This window comes from Typopeltis vanoorti, chromosome 12, assembly GCF_054136105.1.
Source record: "Typopeltis vanoorti isolate ZY-2024b chromosome 12, IOZ_Tvanoo_1.0, whole genome shotgun sequence".
Classification (NCBI taxonomy): Eukaryota; Metazoa; Arthropoda; class Arachnida; order Uropygi; family Thelyphonidae; genus Typopeltis; species Typopeltis vanoorti.
In genome coordinates this window covers 62,723,275-62,743,353 of record NC_143560.1, presented here as the reverse complement: position 1 = coordinate 62,743,353, position 20,079 = coordinate 62,723,275, and the positions used below count along the sequence as shown (strand labels likewise).

Genomic DNA, 20,079 nt, shown 5'->3' with positions numbered 1-20,079 from the left:
TATGGTACCTGTTTTTTTTCCACCAAACTAACAAATGATTTAATTCATACGACAATAATATAACAGGTATAGATGTAATTCACCTTATAGAAGTGATATCATCCCATCTTCCTTTGTATTAGGCCATGTGCAGTTTATTTGGTAATGATAGAGCAGTTAATCTAACCTTTGTACTATTTCTTATGTCTAATAATAGAAGGTTTTTATATTATATATATATATAGAAAGAGAGAGAGAGAGAGATATACACTCACACAAGGGCGAAAAAAAAAAAAAGCTTAGTTTACAAACGCATATCGTATTTCACCACTGTAGTGTGATCATGAGAACATTTCCTTTCACTTTTTCCTTCTCTTTTTTCAAGATTGAATCCAGTCAGGATACGCAAAACATTTTGTAAGAACTTTTCAGCTGAAGGTAAGTTAACTGGTCTACATTCAGGGGTGGCAAGTTTTTTTCCCCTTTCCAAAACAGATTTGGTTATATGAATGTTATAAAATACATTTAGCCTTAGTTGCTTTGACCATTACTCCAATAATTGCCATCTACATATAATTCTGCATTTTGAATGTTTCTTGCATCCTAAATGGAATTTGAACTTGGGTCTTTTTAGATAAAAGGCATTGTTGTTGTTGTTATTACTGGTGCAGTGAAGATGCTCATGGAAATGATTTACATAAATGTTTCCAGCCTTTTGACCCTAAATGCAGAAACCTTTCTGGTCTCTTAGTTGTTTTTGATTTTTATTTAAGGCAGAAGTTTTTTGTTGGAATAAATTAACATATTTCATTTGATATCTTTTGATCTTCTATGAATATTTGTAACCTTCACTATAGACATTAAAGCATGAAGTGAAATGGTAGTAGCTCTGCAACTTTACAATCATATAAAGTTGGATTTATAATGTGTGCTTTTGTCAAGTTGGGTTATATAAAAGACACATACTTTCATATACTTGCCTCTGATATTGATAATTTGCATGCTGGGAATTAAATGATTGTAGTCAGAACAATTAAAGATATTGATAACAAAATTCATTATATTTCTATTAATACAAAAGCCTCATACTGAAAGAAATATGCATAATGTGGTTTCAGATTCTACAATTTTCTCTGAATATATTAAGCAGTTATTTTACTTTTTGCTTAAAACATTAAGCAAAAAAGTAAAATAATAGTAGCTATTTCAGATCATTATTTTATTATGAATTCACTTTCATTTATATTCATAAAAGGTCATTAGATCTTAAAATATTTCATTTGGAAAAAAAAAGTTAGTAAAGCTGTTTTTTTTTTTTTTTTAAATATCAAAGTAGGCACATTCGATTGTTTTGAATAACAGTCAGTTTCTTATGGTTGATATCTGGAAACAAATGGTATGCAATATTCTAAATGTGAATATTGCATACCATTTGTCTTCTCTCTGATAATGTTTGAAATTGAAATGAACAAGAATATACAGAGGGCGACATGTACAGCCCACATGCTTAGAGGGGTGCAGAAAAATAAGTACTATTTTTGTATTTTTAATTAATAACATTAGTGATTCATTGTAGTTTTTATGAGAGTGTGTGGATCGAGTTGTTTAGATTTTAAGAAGTCAATGTGTAATAGAACAATGGCAGCCAAGATGCCTTTGTTTGGAGGAGGAGAAGGAGGAGTAATCAGTGAGGATTTTGTTAGGCGCAGTGCATGTGAATTGTATTCATTATGAAAAATGGAAAATTTGTGGAAGGAAAGTGAACCCAGTGAAAAAATATGTAGGAAATATTTTGAGAGAGTGCAGGTTGCATAGAGAAAGTAAAACACATGATAGCAAAGTAGATAAGGTTGATAGAAGTTGGGAAAATCTTATTATTATTATTATTATTATTATTATTATGTGACACCTCCAGGGAGTCCAAAGACCCATTGAGGCAGAGTGTGCCAACAGCATCGAACGATTGAAGCCTCGTCCAACTACTAACCATGCTCAAACTTGCTTAACTTTTTGCGTGAGCCATTAGTAGCAGAGGCTCTACCAATCAACCAACCTTTGCCAGCAAAGGTTGGTAACTTGGTAGGTCGATTGCCAGCAGTATTGTTGAAAATGCAGTAGTGAAATGTCAAGGGAACAAAGAACTCATGAAAGCAATATCATGCATATGTAGAGTTCTTCAAAGAACAAAGCACAAGATCCAACTATTGAAGAAACATTTGGCAATTGGTAGAACTGAGAATAGGGGAAAAAAAAATGAGGCGTGAAATAAGAATCAAGAATGTATGACTAAGTAAGAGAAGAAGAGTAAGGAGAAAAATTTTTATAGTGATTCTGTGATAAGAAGATTAAAAATTAATAACATTAGCGATGCTGTCAGAATGCAAGAAGGTAAGGTGAAAGAATTGATGGCTTTGGCTGGCACTAATGACTTGAAAGGTGAAAAATATTGTATGAGAGAAAATATAACAATTATTGGAAGAAGTAAAAAAAAGAAAGAAAGAAAAGAAAGTAAAGTAAAGATTATCTGCTGTCATGCTGTAATAGAGATGAGCTGAGCAGGAGGGCAGTAATTGCAAATGAATCAGTGCATAGATTTTTGCAGTTTGCACACTTATGGACTGAATTCGATGGATGAAAGCACTATATGTTGCTGATGGATTGCAGAATGGATATGAAGTTAGATATCTCCAGAAAGCATTGTTTATCGAGTATATGGAAGTACAAAGTGTGCGTGCGTGCGTGTGTGTGTGTGCCAGTGAGGCAAATGAGTGTGAGAATTACCAAAAAATGGGTAATCTTAGACCTTCAAGTAATAAAATCAAATACAGTAGTCAATATAAGGTGTAAAGGTGGTTGGAGCCTAAAAGGATATTACAGTTTATGTATACCAATTCTAGAAAGAAGTAAAAAGTACAAGCTTGGTATTAGTTGGTGCAACTTGTCGAAAGTTATAGGCATTATTGAGAAAATAAGAAAATAGGATATGGGAAGAGTGTACTATTGATGATAACAAATGAACTACACCCAAAAAAAAAAAAAATAAGAGTAGAGGTTTAAAGAGGTGGGATGTGGATGGCAGCTCATTTGGGGTGGTCTGGTGTGAGACCAATGGGACAGAATATATATAGTTGGTTGTTACTGTTCAGGTGCAAGGAATGATGTGGAAGACATTAGTAAATTAGCGCAGTGAGTGCCATTTGAGTAATTATTATTGGGGGGCGGGGCTTCAACTACAGATACATAGATTGGAAGGAGGAAAAATCTAATAGCTGGAAGGAAATGGAATTTATTCCGAGATAAAGTTCTGAGGTATTTGAAGTTGCATAAAAGAGGCTCCAGGACTGCAGTAGCATTATAGTCCAATCAATATCTCTCAGGAATGGTGGTAAAGGTATTAGAAAAGTTTGTCAAAGAGCCAATTAGAAATATGTGGATTAGAATATAATTCTCTTCGGGGGAGGCGAGTATGGCTTTGTGAGGTGTAGCTCATTCCTTAATAATTTAATTTTTTATAATAGTGACAGCTGAGTTGGATAAAGGGAATGACTGCATGATGATAATGCTATATTTTGCAAAGGCATTTGACAGGATGCTTCATGGCACTCTATTTAGCAAATTGGAACAATGGATATAAAATCAGTAATGTGGATACAAGAGTGACTGATGGACAGAAACAAAGAGTAGTGCATAGAGGAACAGAATCCAGGAAAAAGCAGGTTACTAGCAGTGTTTTGCAAGGTACTGTGTAATTTGTATATAAATTATATGAAGGAAATGATTTGAAGTGAAATATTTAGTTGTTTGCTGATCATGTAAAATTGATAGTTGATGTTGTTAATTAAGATAATAGAGAGCTTGCAGAGAATGGTTTAAATATTCTGACAGTATGGACAAATGATAATGGATTCCACCTTAATGTGAAAAAAAAAAAAAAAGTGTAAAGTTATTCATTTTGGAATGAAAAGATTACAAGCTGTACCACATTGGTGGAACTGTACTCTAGGAAATTGATGGGAGAGGATAGCGAGTTGAAGTTCAGAGGCCATATTACAAAGGTGGCCAGGGTTGCTCATAGGATTACTTGGTTATTGTAAAACACACTAATAAAATAAGAGAGAGAGACATAAGAAGGCTATCATTATTCATTTAAGGTCTTGATACAGCTAAATCTAAATTAGTATTCAAGTCTAGTCACCTGAATTTCTGGGAATGTAAAACTGGTGGACAAGATCCAGAGACAAGTAACAAGATAGCGAGTGATCTATGGAATGCTCTTTATGATGATAGATTGAAAGTTTGTGGACTGTAAAAGTTGTTTGATAGGCAGAAAATAGGGGATATGATAGAAACATCTAAGTTACTGAAAGGGTTGTAGAATTAATACAAAGGAAATATTTTGGCATTTGATTAGGGAAGAGGCAGAACAAGGAACCACCCCCTAGAAAGTGAGTAAGAATGTGGTTTTTTTGCTTGTAGAATTGTGAGAGCCTCCATATCTTGGTTGGCTTAAACATACCCTTTGGTCAGAAAGACTTTGCTTTGAATGCTATTTATGATGTGAGGAAACTTTATCAGGTATTTTTAATCGAATGGTGAGTTAGTTGATTTCATATGAAAGCAGAAGGTTTGTCTTCCCCAGAAATTCTGGTTTTTGATGCCTCAAAACTGGCAAACCAGCCAAAAAAAAAAAAAAAGTACTAAACAGACCTAGGATACTATGGGAATAAGGATTAACTACCCTATTAAGTTGGATTTCATTTTGAATGACTGCATACAAAGTGTGTGTCTAGACATAAGGATAAATCAGGAAGCAAGAAGAGCTGTGAATGAATGGAATGGGTTGGTCAGTGTACTCAACAAATGAAAAGTAAAAAAGATTTTGTGGAGAGTGTGTGGACCTCCTATAATGGGTCTTTGAATGGAGGTTCCATGCAATAAAATTCTGGTTTATGTTTTGAATGTTCTGTAAATGGTTATTAAAATATTGTATAGTTGACAAGATAAGAGTTTACAGTAACTTGAATGATGGGAAAAAAATGGTAGAATTTTTGTTGTGTTAAATTAAAATATATTTTCTGTGTTGTGTTTATACTTATTGGAATTGATAATGTTGAATAAAACAAATTCATTTCATATTGAATTAGCAGTGTTCTCTTTAGTCTGTTGTGTTGACCTTTGCATCCATTGGTTGTTACTTTGTGATTTATCTTTATATTTATGAAAAGAACTTATATACTCTGCTATACGAGTTGTCAAAAAGGTGCACCCATAAATTATTTAAAATCAAAAGCCAATAGGCTTCATTTTGGCGATGTAAACATTATTTAAATTACGGGGATATTAAATCCCACATTGTTTTAAAGCCGAAGAAGAAACTCAAAGATCGGAATCAAATCAAATGAAGCCTATTGGCTCTTTATTTTAAATAACTTATGGGTGCACCTATTTGACAACTCGTATAGCAGAGTATTTAAGTTCTTTTCGCTATACCCTTAGTATTATTTTGGTCTAGCTACTCGCTGATGAGATCTCAATAAAGATCGAAACCGGTCTGGGTAGTGACCTCCCACCATAATGTATAACATCATACATCTCCTAGGAGATGGATGAGCTTTACATTATGGAAAATACTAAGAATAGCAATCAGAACTTTCTCCACCTTTGCTACGAGTTGCCCTAGTTTGTACTACGTACTTGGACTACGTGCTTTAGCTTACGCAAGTAGTCGCCGAGACTTTTATAGTTACTATATTCGGTATGAAACTCTTTGATTTGATTCTGATCTTTGAGTTTCTTATTCGGTTTTAAAACAATGTGGGATTTAATATCCCCTTAATTTAAATAATGTTTACATCGCTGAAATGAAGCCTATTGGCTCTTTATTTTAAATAATTTTAAATAATTTAAATCAAATATTTACAGAACCTCCTATTATCATACCATAATCTTTGGATATCTCATTTAGATTTAAAATAGCTTTCTGTAAGTTATCTTCAGAATTTGTAATTATTATTTGGTCGTCTGCAAAGAGGAGAGTGTTTAAGTTAACTGTAGGTGAAAGTTTAATTCCTTGGTGTAAATTTTTACTCCATTTTATTATTATTTCATTTAAGTAGATATTAAAAAGAGTTGCTGAGAGGGGACATCCCTGTCGGACCCCTTGGTTTATCTCTCTTGTATATGATAGCTCGTGATTTAATCTTATTTGTATTTGATTATTTTCATATATACTTGTGATAGCTTTTAGGATATTATTTGGTATTTGTCTTTCTTTTAATATGTTAAATAATATGTTTCTTTTAACTTTGTCAAATGCTTTTTCAAAGTCAATAAATGCAATATGTGTTTCCAAATTATATTCTCTTCTTTTCTCTATTATTAATTTTAGCCAGAAGGCTGGGTCTATACATGATCGTCCTTTTCTAAATCCATTTTGTACCTCTAGAATAAAGTTTTCGGAATATTTCATTAGCTTGTTATTTAAGATTCTGCTGTATATTTTGTAACATGAATTTAGTATACTGATACCTCTATAGTTTTTTGGGTCATCTCTATTACCTTTCTTAAAGATAGGAATCACAATTACTTTTTTCCATTCTATTGGTGGGGATACCAGTTGAGTAAATTTTATTTAAAAATAATAAGAGTCTTCCTTTGAATCTTGTTCCTGCATATTTATATAGTTCTGAACCTAGCTTATCTTCTCCAGGTGATTTTCCATTTCTTATTTCTTTCAGGCTGATTTCTAATTCTTCTTCAGTTATTTCCTTTTCATTTTCGTTAATTGTTTGCCAGTTGTCTTTTTTAAAATATTTGTCTGTCCACAGTTCTGTGTAGTAATTTAGAAATTCTTCTAATTTTAATTCAGTGTTTAATTTTATGTTTTCTTTGGTATCTGCATTTAGGTGTTTCAAAATCTTATATACATTGGGTCTTATTTTATATAAATCATGTTCTAAATTAGAAACAAATTTATTCCATGATTCTCTGTCTTTTTCTGACTTCTCTTTTAGCTATGGCTCTTATTCTTTTATATTCTATTTCATCTTCTAATCTTTTACTGCTTAACCATTTGTGATAGGCTTCTTTTTTCTTTTTAATTATTTCTTTGATTGTATCATCCCAGATCTTCAGTTTTTTTCTTTTATTGAATTTTTTGGTCTTTCCTAAGCTTTCATTTGCTGCTGCATTTAGTATCGTTTTTATATTAAGCCATTCTATTTCTATTTCTTCATTTTGTTTTATTTTATCTAGATATTGGTTAATTCTTTGTTCATATAGCCATTGTACATTTGTGTCATTCAATAGTCTAGTTTTATAAGCAAATGTTTCAATTTTTCTTTCTCATTTAGATTTACAAATAATGCACATAATTTTGTCCTTTGTTTCAGTGTAGAAGTAATTCAATTCCTATATTTCTTAGAATTTTCTCCCCTCATCAGCAAAAATTTTCTTTTTTTTTTTTTTGTTGGCTTAGAAAGCAATATTGTCTGGGTAAATAAATACATTTTTATAAAAATTGTTATTAATATATAGTTACATGATTAAAACTAAATTTATTGAATAAAAACACACAAAACTGTAGATCAGTGCATGTTACTATTGCAAATAAAAATTAATAAAAAAAGAGATTCCATGACACCTAGATTATGTTGCTTGTGTCATTGGATCGTGTTTGGTGCATTGACATGTGCTTCAGAGATTGCTGATTGACTGTAGCAGGCAATTATGTACTTGCACAGCCTGGATTCTTTGCGTCACTTTGGTCATGTGAACAGACGCTAGCCAATAGAATTCAATTTTTTCAGCATGTGACCCTGAGCGTGGATTAAATTAACAATGAAAGCATAAATATAGTTTACGATTGATTAGGATCGGATTTAACATTGAAATTGCGATATAAATTTTTATTATTGCAATTGTATTATAGCAGGATGTTGCATCCGTATTGTAACTATAAATGTTGTATGAAAATGAATAAATTGAATGTTTAAATCGATATTTCTGTTTTATTGTAAAAAGCAACCATCCTTTTTTGTGTCTTTCCTTGAGGCGTCGTAGGCCACAAGAAATTGCTTTGCTGGCTGCATGTGGTCCATGGGCTGCCAGTTTGACCCCCTCCCCCTGCCTAAGCCAAGGCATTCAGAAAAACTTTTTTATTTGCCAAACTTATTCTAAATTTTCCATTTTTGTATCTTACATAACTAAATGCTTTATATACATCAGTCACTCATATATATATATATATATATATATATATATATATACATACATACAGGGTGTTCGGGATAAATTTGACAGTTTCGTAAGGAAAAAGAAAATCTTTTTTGTATCTATTAAATTTAATGAATTGACAAAAAAACATTACAGGCAGAGTTAATTACAATACTATCAACAAGATTTACTCAAAATAACCACCATTAGCATCGATCACAGCTTCAATTCTGCTTCGGAACCTCGAACAAGCTGATGCTACAGTCTCCCTGGGAAGGGCCGCAAAAACTGTTTTAATTTTATCCATTAACTGGGCTTTTGTATTACTGGAAGTGCGATTGGTGTCTTTTTCAACTGCGCCCCATACAAAATAATCCATGGGGTTAAGGTCTGGGGAGTTTGGAGGCCAAACATTTGGACTGGTGAAGTCGTAGAAATTTTCAGACAACCATTTTTGACTTTTCCCAGAGGTGTGGCAAGGGGCCGAATCCTGCTGCCATACATACGGCCTACCATTGGCTACCCTTGTTATCCAGGGCTTGACTACAGTTAGCAACTCCACGAACAAAGCCCGAATTCCAATGCCAGGGTTCTTCAACACCTGTTCCTGCAGATTTGCGAGGAATTCTGCTGTACGAACGCAATCAGATCGTCTGCTAGGGATCTTTCTTCTTGCTACATCCTCGTAGTCACCATTGCAAGTCTCTAGTTCATGCCTGATTGTTTTTACTGTATTCAGGGAGCATTGGGCAGCAGTCGTAATATCCTTATTTTGATGGCGGGCACGAATCATCATGATACAAGTTATTCTCTTCCATGATTCAGGTGGGTTCCAGCTATCCATCCTTTCTGACATCTTGTATATGAATGAAGAAGGGTCCAAACTTTTAAATGAAGAGAAGTGTGTGTTAATACATGTAACTTACGGAAAAATATAATTAATTATAAATATGTCAAATTTATCCCGAACACCCTGTATATATATATATATGACTTCTTAAAAACGTTATTAAACCATTACATACATCTACAAGTCATTGGGGAGAGGGAGGCAGCAAATCTAACATATCATATGACTGGAGTATGCCTGTATCAGCAACATTAAGGAATGCGAGACATTGATTAGCAACTTGTGTTCAAGATTTTGAAGTTTAATTTATTCCGTGTTCAACATATTAGAAATTATAATAAATTTAGTTTAATCCTTTATCCAAGTGTGTGCAAACAAAGTTTGCGCCTTAAAGTATCTTCAGGACTGGGGTAAGGTGGTACAACACCGGGCAACTCCTTGCAAGGTGGAGCAAGCTACCAACACTCCTATCTCAGTATCTCCCATAATGCAAAACACATCTCCTTGCAGATATGTATAATGTTATGCATTAATGGAAGGGCTACTACGCAGACTAGTTTCGATCTTTATTGAGGTCTCTTCAGTTGGAGCCAGGTCCAAGTGGAGATACCAAGGCAGAAGCATTAGCAAGGTCATCTCCTCCTATAGTAGCTGCTAAACGGTGTGCCACCTTTTTATTAAATTACTCTGGATTTAGAGAAAGATGTTGAAAGTTTATTTTTCACTTGGTCAGACTATAATAAATTTAGTTTAATCCTTTATCCGAGTGTGTGCAACCAAAGTTTGCGCCCGTGTTGTACCACCTTACTCCAGTCCTGAAGATACTTTCAGGCGCAAACTTTGTTTGCACACACTTGGATAAAGGATTAAACTAAATTTATTATAGTCTGACCAAGTGAAAAATAAACTTTCAACATATTAGAGATTATGAAGACCTGCAGTAACTTTGATAATGAAACAACTGTTGCATTTAGTAATGCCTGTTCCATAATGAAGAAATATATATAAAACAAAAACTGTGTGAATTAAACCTTTCTTTTAGGGTTACACGGTGATCAGCATTCATTTTACAAATTTTATGGAAATTACAACCGTGTTAAAAAAAAAACTTTTTTTTATTATCCCAACGTTTCGATCTACACATCAAGATCATCATCTGGAGCGTACATAAATATACAGGACAAGCTGAGTTACATCATTAACTGTAAGCTAGAGAAACAATGATTTGATCACATGTTATTCTTCTGGCGTGACCTCTGGTGGAAAAAAAATAAAAATAAATAAAAATAATAATAATAATAAAAAAATAAATTTTTACATCAAGCTAAATTCTATTTTACAATGACAGGAATAAACATTCTTTTTGATGGTTTTCTTTCAGAAACAATTGGTGTCTTATTTTTAGTATTACAATTCTTATTTTTGATTTACAATCCTGGATTTTTCTACAGTCCTGTTTATAGTTGTTCTTGGTGAGGAAGGTCGAATATATACCTTCCATATGTTTGGGATTTTTAGACCATCATTGTTGTTCAGATTGGGGTGGTTGATCTCACAGGCTTCCTTGAATTTCCGTTCATACCATGTTCTAGTGTGATGTAGACAGCTGGTGGTTTTCCAGTCAATTCTGTGTAAGGTATTCAGGGCATGATCAGAAAGGCCTGCTTCACCATAATTATTATATTTAATGTGTTGTTTATGTTCTTTTTGTCTAATAGGAATAGTGCGTTCTGTTTCTCCTATATATGGTATGTTGCATGTACAATAAATCCGGTATACTCCAGAGTGGGCTAGTGGAGGGAGTGGGTCTTTGGAAGAGTTGAGTAAGCTTTTAATTTTGCATGGGGTTTAAAGGTGGCTTTGAGGTTGTACTTTTGTAGTACTCTGTTTATTTTGTCTGATATTCCTTTAATGTAGGGAATGGTTATAGTTTTACTGTAGTCTGGTTTGTCTTTGTTTTTTATTGTGGTTCTGTAGAGAATTTTGTTAATAGTGTTTTGGCTGTATCCATTTTTTTGTAAATTCCATAAAATTTTTAAAATGAATGTATGAATTAAAATTTTTAACTTTTTTTGCTTTCAAATTAGATTATTTCATTAAATAGTTTATTGGTTTCCTGTAATATTAGACCAGTGCACAATACTATTGCAAATAAAAAAATAAAAATTCTAATATAAATTCTAATAAATAAAAATAATAAATTAGCTGTGTACAAGACAGTGTAAAAAATAAGTTTTAACTTATGGATCTGAGAGCTGGGTCAGAAGTAAAACACTTGACCAAAGACTAGAGACCGCAGATATGAGAATTCTGAGAAAGATTAGAGATATGAACAGATGGCATCAATGGCAATATCATATTAAAAACGAGGATATTAGGAAAGAACTTGTCATTGTCAGCATCCAGAAATGCATTAGCTGAGCTAATCTTAGTGATATGGTCACTTAAAGAATGGCGAGGAAAGATTAGCAAAACAAGTGTTCTCTGCCAGGTTGACAGGAAAACGACCCAGAGGAAGACCACGATATAGGTGGATTGATACAGTACAAAGTGCATTAGACGATAGAAATATAAGATCTGGTAATGATGTTGGGGTCTTGACAAGTAACAGACTGATTTGGAGGAAAATTGTAGATAGGAAGTTAGTAATGAGGTAAATTTTTCATGTAGTACTATCATATCCTGTACACCCTTTGAGGGTACATGGCAGGAATTTGATGATGATGATAAATTCTAATCTGCTTACATTTTTTTTTTCATACTTCATCTTATAAATAACGAAATCAACAAGAAAATCTTAACAAAATTTTATTAAAGAAGGCTTAAACTTATTCATATATGTACCAAAGAAAATGGTCAGACGGGATGTTTTTCATAGATCTTGTTATTTTCAAACCTAAAAATTTAGCTCAAGATTCTACTGTATATCAAAAATGTTTAATTTGTATTGCCATTCTTAGGCCATTCTGAACATACATATCCCTGATGTAAATTGGCATGTACTTGTGGAGAGAGATTACCTTATCATTCAAAAATGATATGGTATAATTGTATCATTTTCTCATGTATATTATTATATCTTTAACCAACTGAAACTCTACCTCATTTGTGAATCTTTCATGTATCATTTTTCCACATTCAAGCTTTTGTTCCTTTCTGCAGCTTACTTTATCTTTCTTTTTAAGATTTTTTTTTCCTGCCTGATCTATTTGAATGTGGCTTCATATTTAATTGATTTCTAAATTAGAAATTCATTTTTGCTTTTATAAAATTGTTTTTATAGCAAAGGTGTAAGGTTTTTTGAAGATTGCTGTGCTATTGAAATAAAGCAAATTACAAAGGGTCAGAAAAATTCAGTTTTATTAAATAAATAGTTATTATGTTTGAATTATTAAATTTAATCCTTTTAGTGTATCCAGAAAGTAATGTATGTGTAATACAAAGTATGGCCCTAAATCCATATAAGATAGTTTAGATTTTTAATAAATTAAAAGGTATCTGAAAACTTAGTTTGGGTCCTGTGCAGTGTGAAGGCCTTTGTCCCCATAGTTATACCTATCTTATCCTTCCCATTTGTCCCTTAGGATGGGTTGATCCCCCCCCCCCCAATGAGGTGCTAACAATGAATTAATGCAGCCAGTTCGTCACTCCTCTGCTGCATCCCCTAGTTTGCCTGTTCTGGGGAATGAAAAAAAAACTCTACCTCCGTATGAGACTGACTAACTGACCTTTCGTCAAAAAAGACGAGATAAAGGTTCCTCATGTCACTGATGGGAATCGAACCCAGGTCTTTCTAACCAAAGGGCTTTGTCTGTATTGACTGAGCTGTGGAGGCTTTATAGTTATACCACACTATAGTAATAATCAGCATGATTCTGAAGAATACAAAAATAATATTAGCAGCAATAAAACCATGGACGAGCAAGTTTTTTCCAGCATGCTAATTGTTACCCTGGCCATTATCTTCCTAATATGACATTAACTTTGATCCATTTGCTAATATATTTTAAGATATATTGATAAATTAAGATTGTTTTTGATAATGATGCCAGAAACCACCAGAAGAAGAAAGCTAAGGATTGATGATCTCAATGAAGAAAAATTAATATATGAAATTTCCAGATTAAAAGGAATTATTTCGAAATCAACCAGGGAGGTAGAGAAAGCAGAAAAGTGTTTATAAGGACTAAGATATGAAAAGAAAAATATGGAGAACAGTAAGAGGAAGGAAAGAATGGCAAATTTTATTATTTCATCCTTATTATATTATAATGATGATAATAATATATTATAATTATAATCCTTCTTATCATTTAATAATAATAATAGGGTAAGTAAATTAGAATACATCAAAACAAAGTAATATGGTCTGGTGATTCGATAATTACATTTTTGCACTTGACAGTGGAGTCACTGCAAACTCACTTGCTAACGTGTGATTTTGCTGTCATTTGCTAGCAAGTGAGTTTGAATAGAAAATACTTGTGTACATGGGATGGCTTGCACTTGAATAGATTTGCCATCTGACACCTAGAGATAATTTATTGGAATCGGGCTTAATGCAGAGAAAGAAAGTAGATAATCTTTGAGGAATGCTGAGGAGGTGTATTTCAGTTCAGCTAGGATGTGCAGACTTAATAATGATGTGAATCTCAATGAGCATAGCTGAAGAATTTTGGTAAGAATAGTTTGAATGTGCCTGGGGAGGGAAAAGAGAAAAGGTTCATCAACTAGGCCAAGATTTAAGTAAGAAAAAGCAAGGGGACTAACATGTTATTGTCTGTACACTAATGTAGCATGCATTAGGAACAAAATGGTCGAGTTTGTTGCTTTGGTGAATATATTATGGCCAAAAATTGTTGGCATTGGAAAAACCTGATTTTTGGAGTCAGATGTGGTAACTGGAATTGAGTGTAAAGAGTGAAGTATTTTTGTGAATGACATAAGAGAGAGCAGAGGAGGGAGTACTACTAATGATATCAAAAATTAAAAATACAGCTTGGATGATAATTGTGATGTTGAAATGAACATCGGCATGTAAGGATATGTAAGACCATTTTGCCTCTTTACAAGGCCTTGATATGAGTGTTATGTGCAGATTTTGTCTCCTGGATTCCAAAGGGATAAAGATGCCATGGAAAGGCTGAAAAGAGGAGTTACAAAGATAATATTGAGGTTATAAAATAAAATCATCCTCCTAATCTATATGAATACTTATTAAATAACTTAAGGAAATTACGACATACCAAAGATATGAATTAAATTAAACTTTAATCTATATTTCCAATATTTCGGCAACGTCACGTTGCCATCTTCACAGGAACTTAAAATAAAGACATGTGCACGCAGGTACTACACACAGTAAATGAGGACAAAGCAGGAAGCTATTGTTTCTCCTAAAAGTTCTGATGGTGTCCTCTAGTGGGCTGTGTAGGTATTCTTGGCCGTTGGGCTGAAGGTCTTCTGATGTAAGCCTCCCAAATTTGGAGCAGTCTCATGCAACCAAATTTGTTGAGGTTTGGCATGTTTCTTAGGACTGAGGCTGATTCCATGAATAGCTTTTCAAATTTGAATTTACTATGGTGTATTACCATGGCTTTCTTCCACCGTATTCTGTGGCGTGTATCCAGAACATGGTGTGCAAGACTAGAGTGGCTGTACTGGTGAAACTGGATGTAGTCCTTGTGTTCTGAAATTCTGATATTTGCTGTCCTGCCTGTTTGGGCAAAGTAGGACAGCTTACAGCTGCAAGTGACCTGGTATACACCAGGTAGGTCTAGGGGAAGTTGTTGGTCTTTAGTAGAGCAGATAAGGAATGCCAATTTTCTATATGGTCTATAACACGAGGTCAAGTCATGTTTTTTTAGGATTTTGGTAATTTTTTCCGAGATGCCTCGGATGTAGGGAATGGTGATGGATTTTAAGTTCCTGTGAAGATGGCAACATGATTTTGCCAAAATATTGGAAATATAGATTAAAGTTTAATTTAATTTATATCTTTGGTACGTTGTAATTTTCTTAAGTTATTTAATAAGCATGTATAACCAACGTCTAAGCCTTTCTGTGAGAATTATTGTCATCCACGGAGATTCCATCACACAGAAGACCTGCCATTACGGTAAAATGAAGCTGAAGCTATCAAGACAACTGAATCGTCTGACCTTCCTAAAACGCTGCAGGGATAATCAGGTAATCCCAAATTGTGTTAAATTCAAGCACTGTTTCTTTTCCCAAAAGGCTCTCCAAATGTATAACCTCGCCAGCCAACCTCTGCTACAAGAACAAATTGCCGCCACTCACTTTCTCCTAACTGACGCAAACTTAGCTATTCGGGCGCTTGAATAAGAGCTTTGGTCAATTTTATACGACATCTCATGCACTGCTGTGGATAAAGAATTTTAAAAAATATGAGTTCGACATATCAAGAAATTTGAGAATTTAAAAAAGTATTCAACCTCCGAACCAAAACTTCCTACCGAATAGTAGTCAACCTTTCCTCAGTTAATTTGAAGCCTGAAGCACTCAACGCTCTCTCACATGATCACAACTTCGCCATTGCTTCCAGAAAATTACCAGCCAAGGATATAATGATCCGAATTGAACGCGGGATCCACTACCTTCCAAACCCCGTCACCAATAATATTAGACTGGATGTAAGGTGTGTTCTCACCAAAGCAAGACCACCAAAAACTAACATATCCAATAACTCTGCAGGAATTGAAGAAAAACAAAGAAATAGTAATCACCAAAGCAGATAAGGGAAATGCCACCATAGTACTCAACCAAACGGACTACACAGGTTAGCTTTTAACTCCTATATATGGACTCCCAAAAATACATAACGAAAATGTGCCATTACGTCTCATAGTGGATGGCATTGATTCCCCCACATACAAATTAGCTAAACATTTGGCCAAAGCGCTCACACAGTATACTGGCAACACACTATCACATATAAAAAAAACTCAGCCCACTTCAAAGCCAGCATAGAAAACCTTACACTCCAACATACTGACACAATGGTCAGTTTTGATGTCTCTTCCTTATTCACAAATATCCCACTCAAAGAAACCTTACAGCTAATCCAAGCTAAATTTCCTCCCGATATCTCAGCCCTGTTTCAGTTCACAATGGACTCAGGCTATTTCGTTTTGCAAGGAAAATTCTACAAACAAATAGAGGGGACAGCCATGAGTTCACCACTCTGCCCACCCTTGGCCAACTTCTTTATGGAGACTTTTGAAGAGAAAGCCTTAAACTCTGCCCCACAAAAACCGACCATAGATTTCACTATGTTGATGATGTGTTCGCTATTTGGCCACATGGCTCTGATACACTCCTCTCCTTCCTAGCACACTTAAACAACCAACACCCCAGAATCAAGTTCACCCTGGAAAAAAAGAAAAACACCAGCCTCTTTTTCTTAGACACACTAGTCACCTGCCAGCCTGATGGAACCTTGGTTTTCTCAGTATAGAAAACCCACTCATACAGGCAGATACATTCACCAACAACCCCCCCCCCCCTCTCACAACAATATTGAGTTATTAAGACACTACACAACAGGGCTAAACTTATCTGTTCAAATGACAATGCCCTAACCACAGAACTAAACCACATCCTCAACACTTACTCAGCCAATGGCTGCCCCCCTCCCAAAAAAAATCCAAAAAATATTGAAATCAGTAACCCACTCCCCTTCACAACAAGGATTACTCTAAATCCATCACCATTCCCTACATCCGAGGCACCTCAGAAAAAATTACAAAAATACTAAAAAAACATGACTTGACCTCGTGTTATAGACAGTATAGAAAATTGGCGTCCCCTACCTGCTCCACTAAAGACCAACCACTTTCCCTTGACCTACCTGGCGTATACCATGTCCCTTGCAGCTATAAGCTGTCCTACTTTGGCCAAACAGGCAGGACAGCAAATATCAGAATTTCAGAACACAAGGACTACATTTGGTTTCACCAGTACAGCCACTCTGGTCTTGCAGACCATGTTCTGGATACATGCCATAGAATACGGTGGAAGAAAGCCACTGTAATACACCATAGTAAATTCAAATTTGAAAGGCTATTCATGGAATCAGCCTCAGTCCTAAGGAACATGCCAAACCTCAACAAATTTGGTTGCATGAGACTGCCCCAAATTTGGGAGACTTACATCAGAAGACCTTCAGCCCAATAAGAATACCTACATAGCCCACTAGGGGGAACCATCAGGGCTTTTAGGAAAAACAATAGCTTCCTGCTTCCTCCTCATTTACTATGTGCATGTGTCTTTATTTTAAGTTCCTGTGAAGATGGCAACGTGATGTTGCCAAATATTGGAAATAGATTAAAGTTTAATTTAATTTATATCCTTGGTATGTTATAATTTCTTTAAGTTATTTAATGAGTATGTATAACGAACGTCTAAGCCTTTCTACAAGAATAATCTATATGAAATATAGATTAGGAGGATGGATTGAGAATGTGTGGGGAGGGAAAATATGTTAGGTCTGTAAACTTTTGAGAGGATGTTATAGGATAACATCCTCTCAAAGTTGATCAAGTTTTTCATTATGTGGAAGGTGGGGAGAGAACAGGAGAACATTCATGGTGAGAAAGGCATGAGAGTTACATTATTTTCTTACAGAACCATGAGTGAGTGGGACAGCTTCTCTGTTGAAATAGTGAGTGCATCTGGTGTAACTGAGTTTAAGAGAATGTATGATAGCTGGTTTAAATATTCTATGCCCTCCTCCTTGATGAGACTGCCTGGAGATCTAATAATAATATATGGTCGTGAACAAATTAATCTTAACACTCAGATTTCAAGGAAAATTTTAATTTTGCAAGAAAATAAATACAAAAATTAAACTCCAACTTTTCCTAATAATTTATATGTACTCCTCTGTTCCTAATAAGCTCATTAATTCGCTTAGGCATGGATTGTATTAAGTTATCCTTTGTATTGCAATTTAATTTTCCAAATCTCTTTTGCACTGTTGCCCACAAATTTTCTATTGGGTTAATGTCAGGAGAGTTACCTAGCCACTGAAGCAATTGGATGTTATGATTTTTGAGGGATTCTTTCACTTTTTTTAAGTGTGGCATGGAGCAAAATCCTGAATATCTTTTGATCTGAGTGTTCAGGAGCATGTCGAAGGTGGGCAGGAGAAGTCTTCTCAGCCGCTAATTTGAAAACATAGGTTACTCACTCTCCTTAGAACAAAGAAATGGCTGTCATCTGAAAATATGACCTTCCTCCACTTTGTACACTTTTGCTCAATGTAAACTCTTTTTCTGCATCATAGCCTTTGTCAACAATTGTTTCTTTTTTTGATTTGCGGGCAGTTCTCCTTGCTTCCAACAATCTTTGATGGACTGTCATTTGATAAACATTAATCCCACTAGCTGCCAAGTCTCTATTTAATTCTTCAGCAGACAATCTTGGATTCATTTTGTTTTTCCTAACTAGTAAACAATCTTGAATGTGTAGTTTTCCTTTTTCACCCACATTTTCCTTTTGTCAGAAGAAAAGGTACCTGTCTCCCTAAGCCTCTTTAAAATTGCATTAACAGTTCCCAAACCAACACCACACTCATTGGCAATTTCTCTTTGAGTTATGGATGTGTGATGAGAAAGAGTACATCTCCAAGAGCACTTTCTTGGAGATGTATCCATGTTATATCTGCACAAAATGAATAATACTAGGAATGTCAAGTTGTTCACAAAATTAAAAATGCACAACACTATTAATAAATATCATAGAGACAGTTAAAACATGCAGCACTCACCCAAAGTATTGTACTCAAACTTAAACTGAAACAAAAACCAAACCAAAAACTTGGCAAAAATTCAGCTTGTTTGGATAAATCTGTTACTACTGTATATCAACTCAGCACACAAAAGGTTGTGGAAGCTATAGCTCCTCAGTGCTTTGTATGTGCAAGAGATGAAAAATGCAAAATGTTGATATGTTTTTTGAACAACTTTTCCATAAATTAAAATTTATGGAAAAGTTGTATCCTTGCCTTAGTATCCCAGAATGCAATGCATATATCCTTACAGACATGTATGGGCCATTAGCCAGATCTCATATTTCCATGTACAAGTAGCCAAAAGATGTCACGCCCTAATACTAAAATACTCTGAATTAAAGATAGATATTGAAAGTTTTTCTGCTTGATTATGTTATAAATTAAAGATACTAAGAAATTATATTCTTGATTTCATCCTTTATCCAAGTGTAAGCAAACAAAGTTTGCACGTGAAGTAACTTCATTCACACACACACACACATAGCTATTAAATAGTTCAAAAATTTTATTTTGACACGTGAATTTCATTCATGTTGAATCGTTCTAGTTGGGATTTTTTTTCATTTCCAGAAATAGATTATGTTCAAATTCCTCTAAATTAATCTAGAGGAATTATTTGAAGAGCTTGCTGGTATCATTTATTTCATTTTGATTTTAATCAAAATGAAATAAATGATACCCCTCCACACACACACTTATATTTTTAAAGAATTTTATTTTTAGATTAAATTTTTTACTGGAGCTCCTTATCTGTTTTAATAGAGCTATAGCACCTTATCTATTTTTCTGCAGATGGCAGCACTACAATCACCATTTTATGGAGACAAAATGAATCTGTTTTCTTTGTGTAAAAAGATAGAAAAGTGTGAATATCCTCCACTGCCTAGTGATCTATATTCAGAACAGGTAGGTAGCAGATCCTAGATAATTGATCATATCAATTTTAATATAATAATAATTTGATGTGGTAATTTGTGGTTTGTATCATCAAGTGAAGAGCAGGATAATACGATAGTACTGCATAATTACGTTTGCATTCTTACTGGTTATATATATACATAAATCATATATGAGAGAGAGAACCTATAACACATCAATGCTGTATATGTGGGGTGCAAGTGAGGATTGGGAAAGAAAAACCTATTGACGTTATACTTTTCTTGAAGAGTTGGAAATTATAATTGTTGGAGAAGAAACTTCAGAAGAAAGGCTGTTGCAGCCT

General features: G+C 34.2%; 1 protein-coding gene across 3 annotated transcripts in view; it reads left to right on the top strand.

Annotated features, from left to right (window-relative positions):
• The window catches only part of LOC150100838 (serine/threonine-protein kinase Nek7-like), a 132,113-nt gene that overhangs the window by 108,590 nt on the left and 3,444 nt on the right, over nt 1-20,079 (top strand). For all 3 annotated transcript variants that reach the window (XM_090401141.1, XM_090401143.1, XM_090401142.1), the window contains exon 8: nt 19,650-19,763. In XM_090401141.1, coding sequence (XP_090257267.1) covers nt 19,650-19,763 — 114 coding nt within the window. The remainder of the gene's footprint in view (nt 1-19,649; nt 19,764-20,079) is intronic.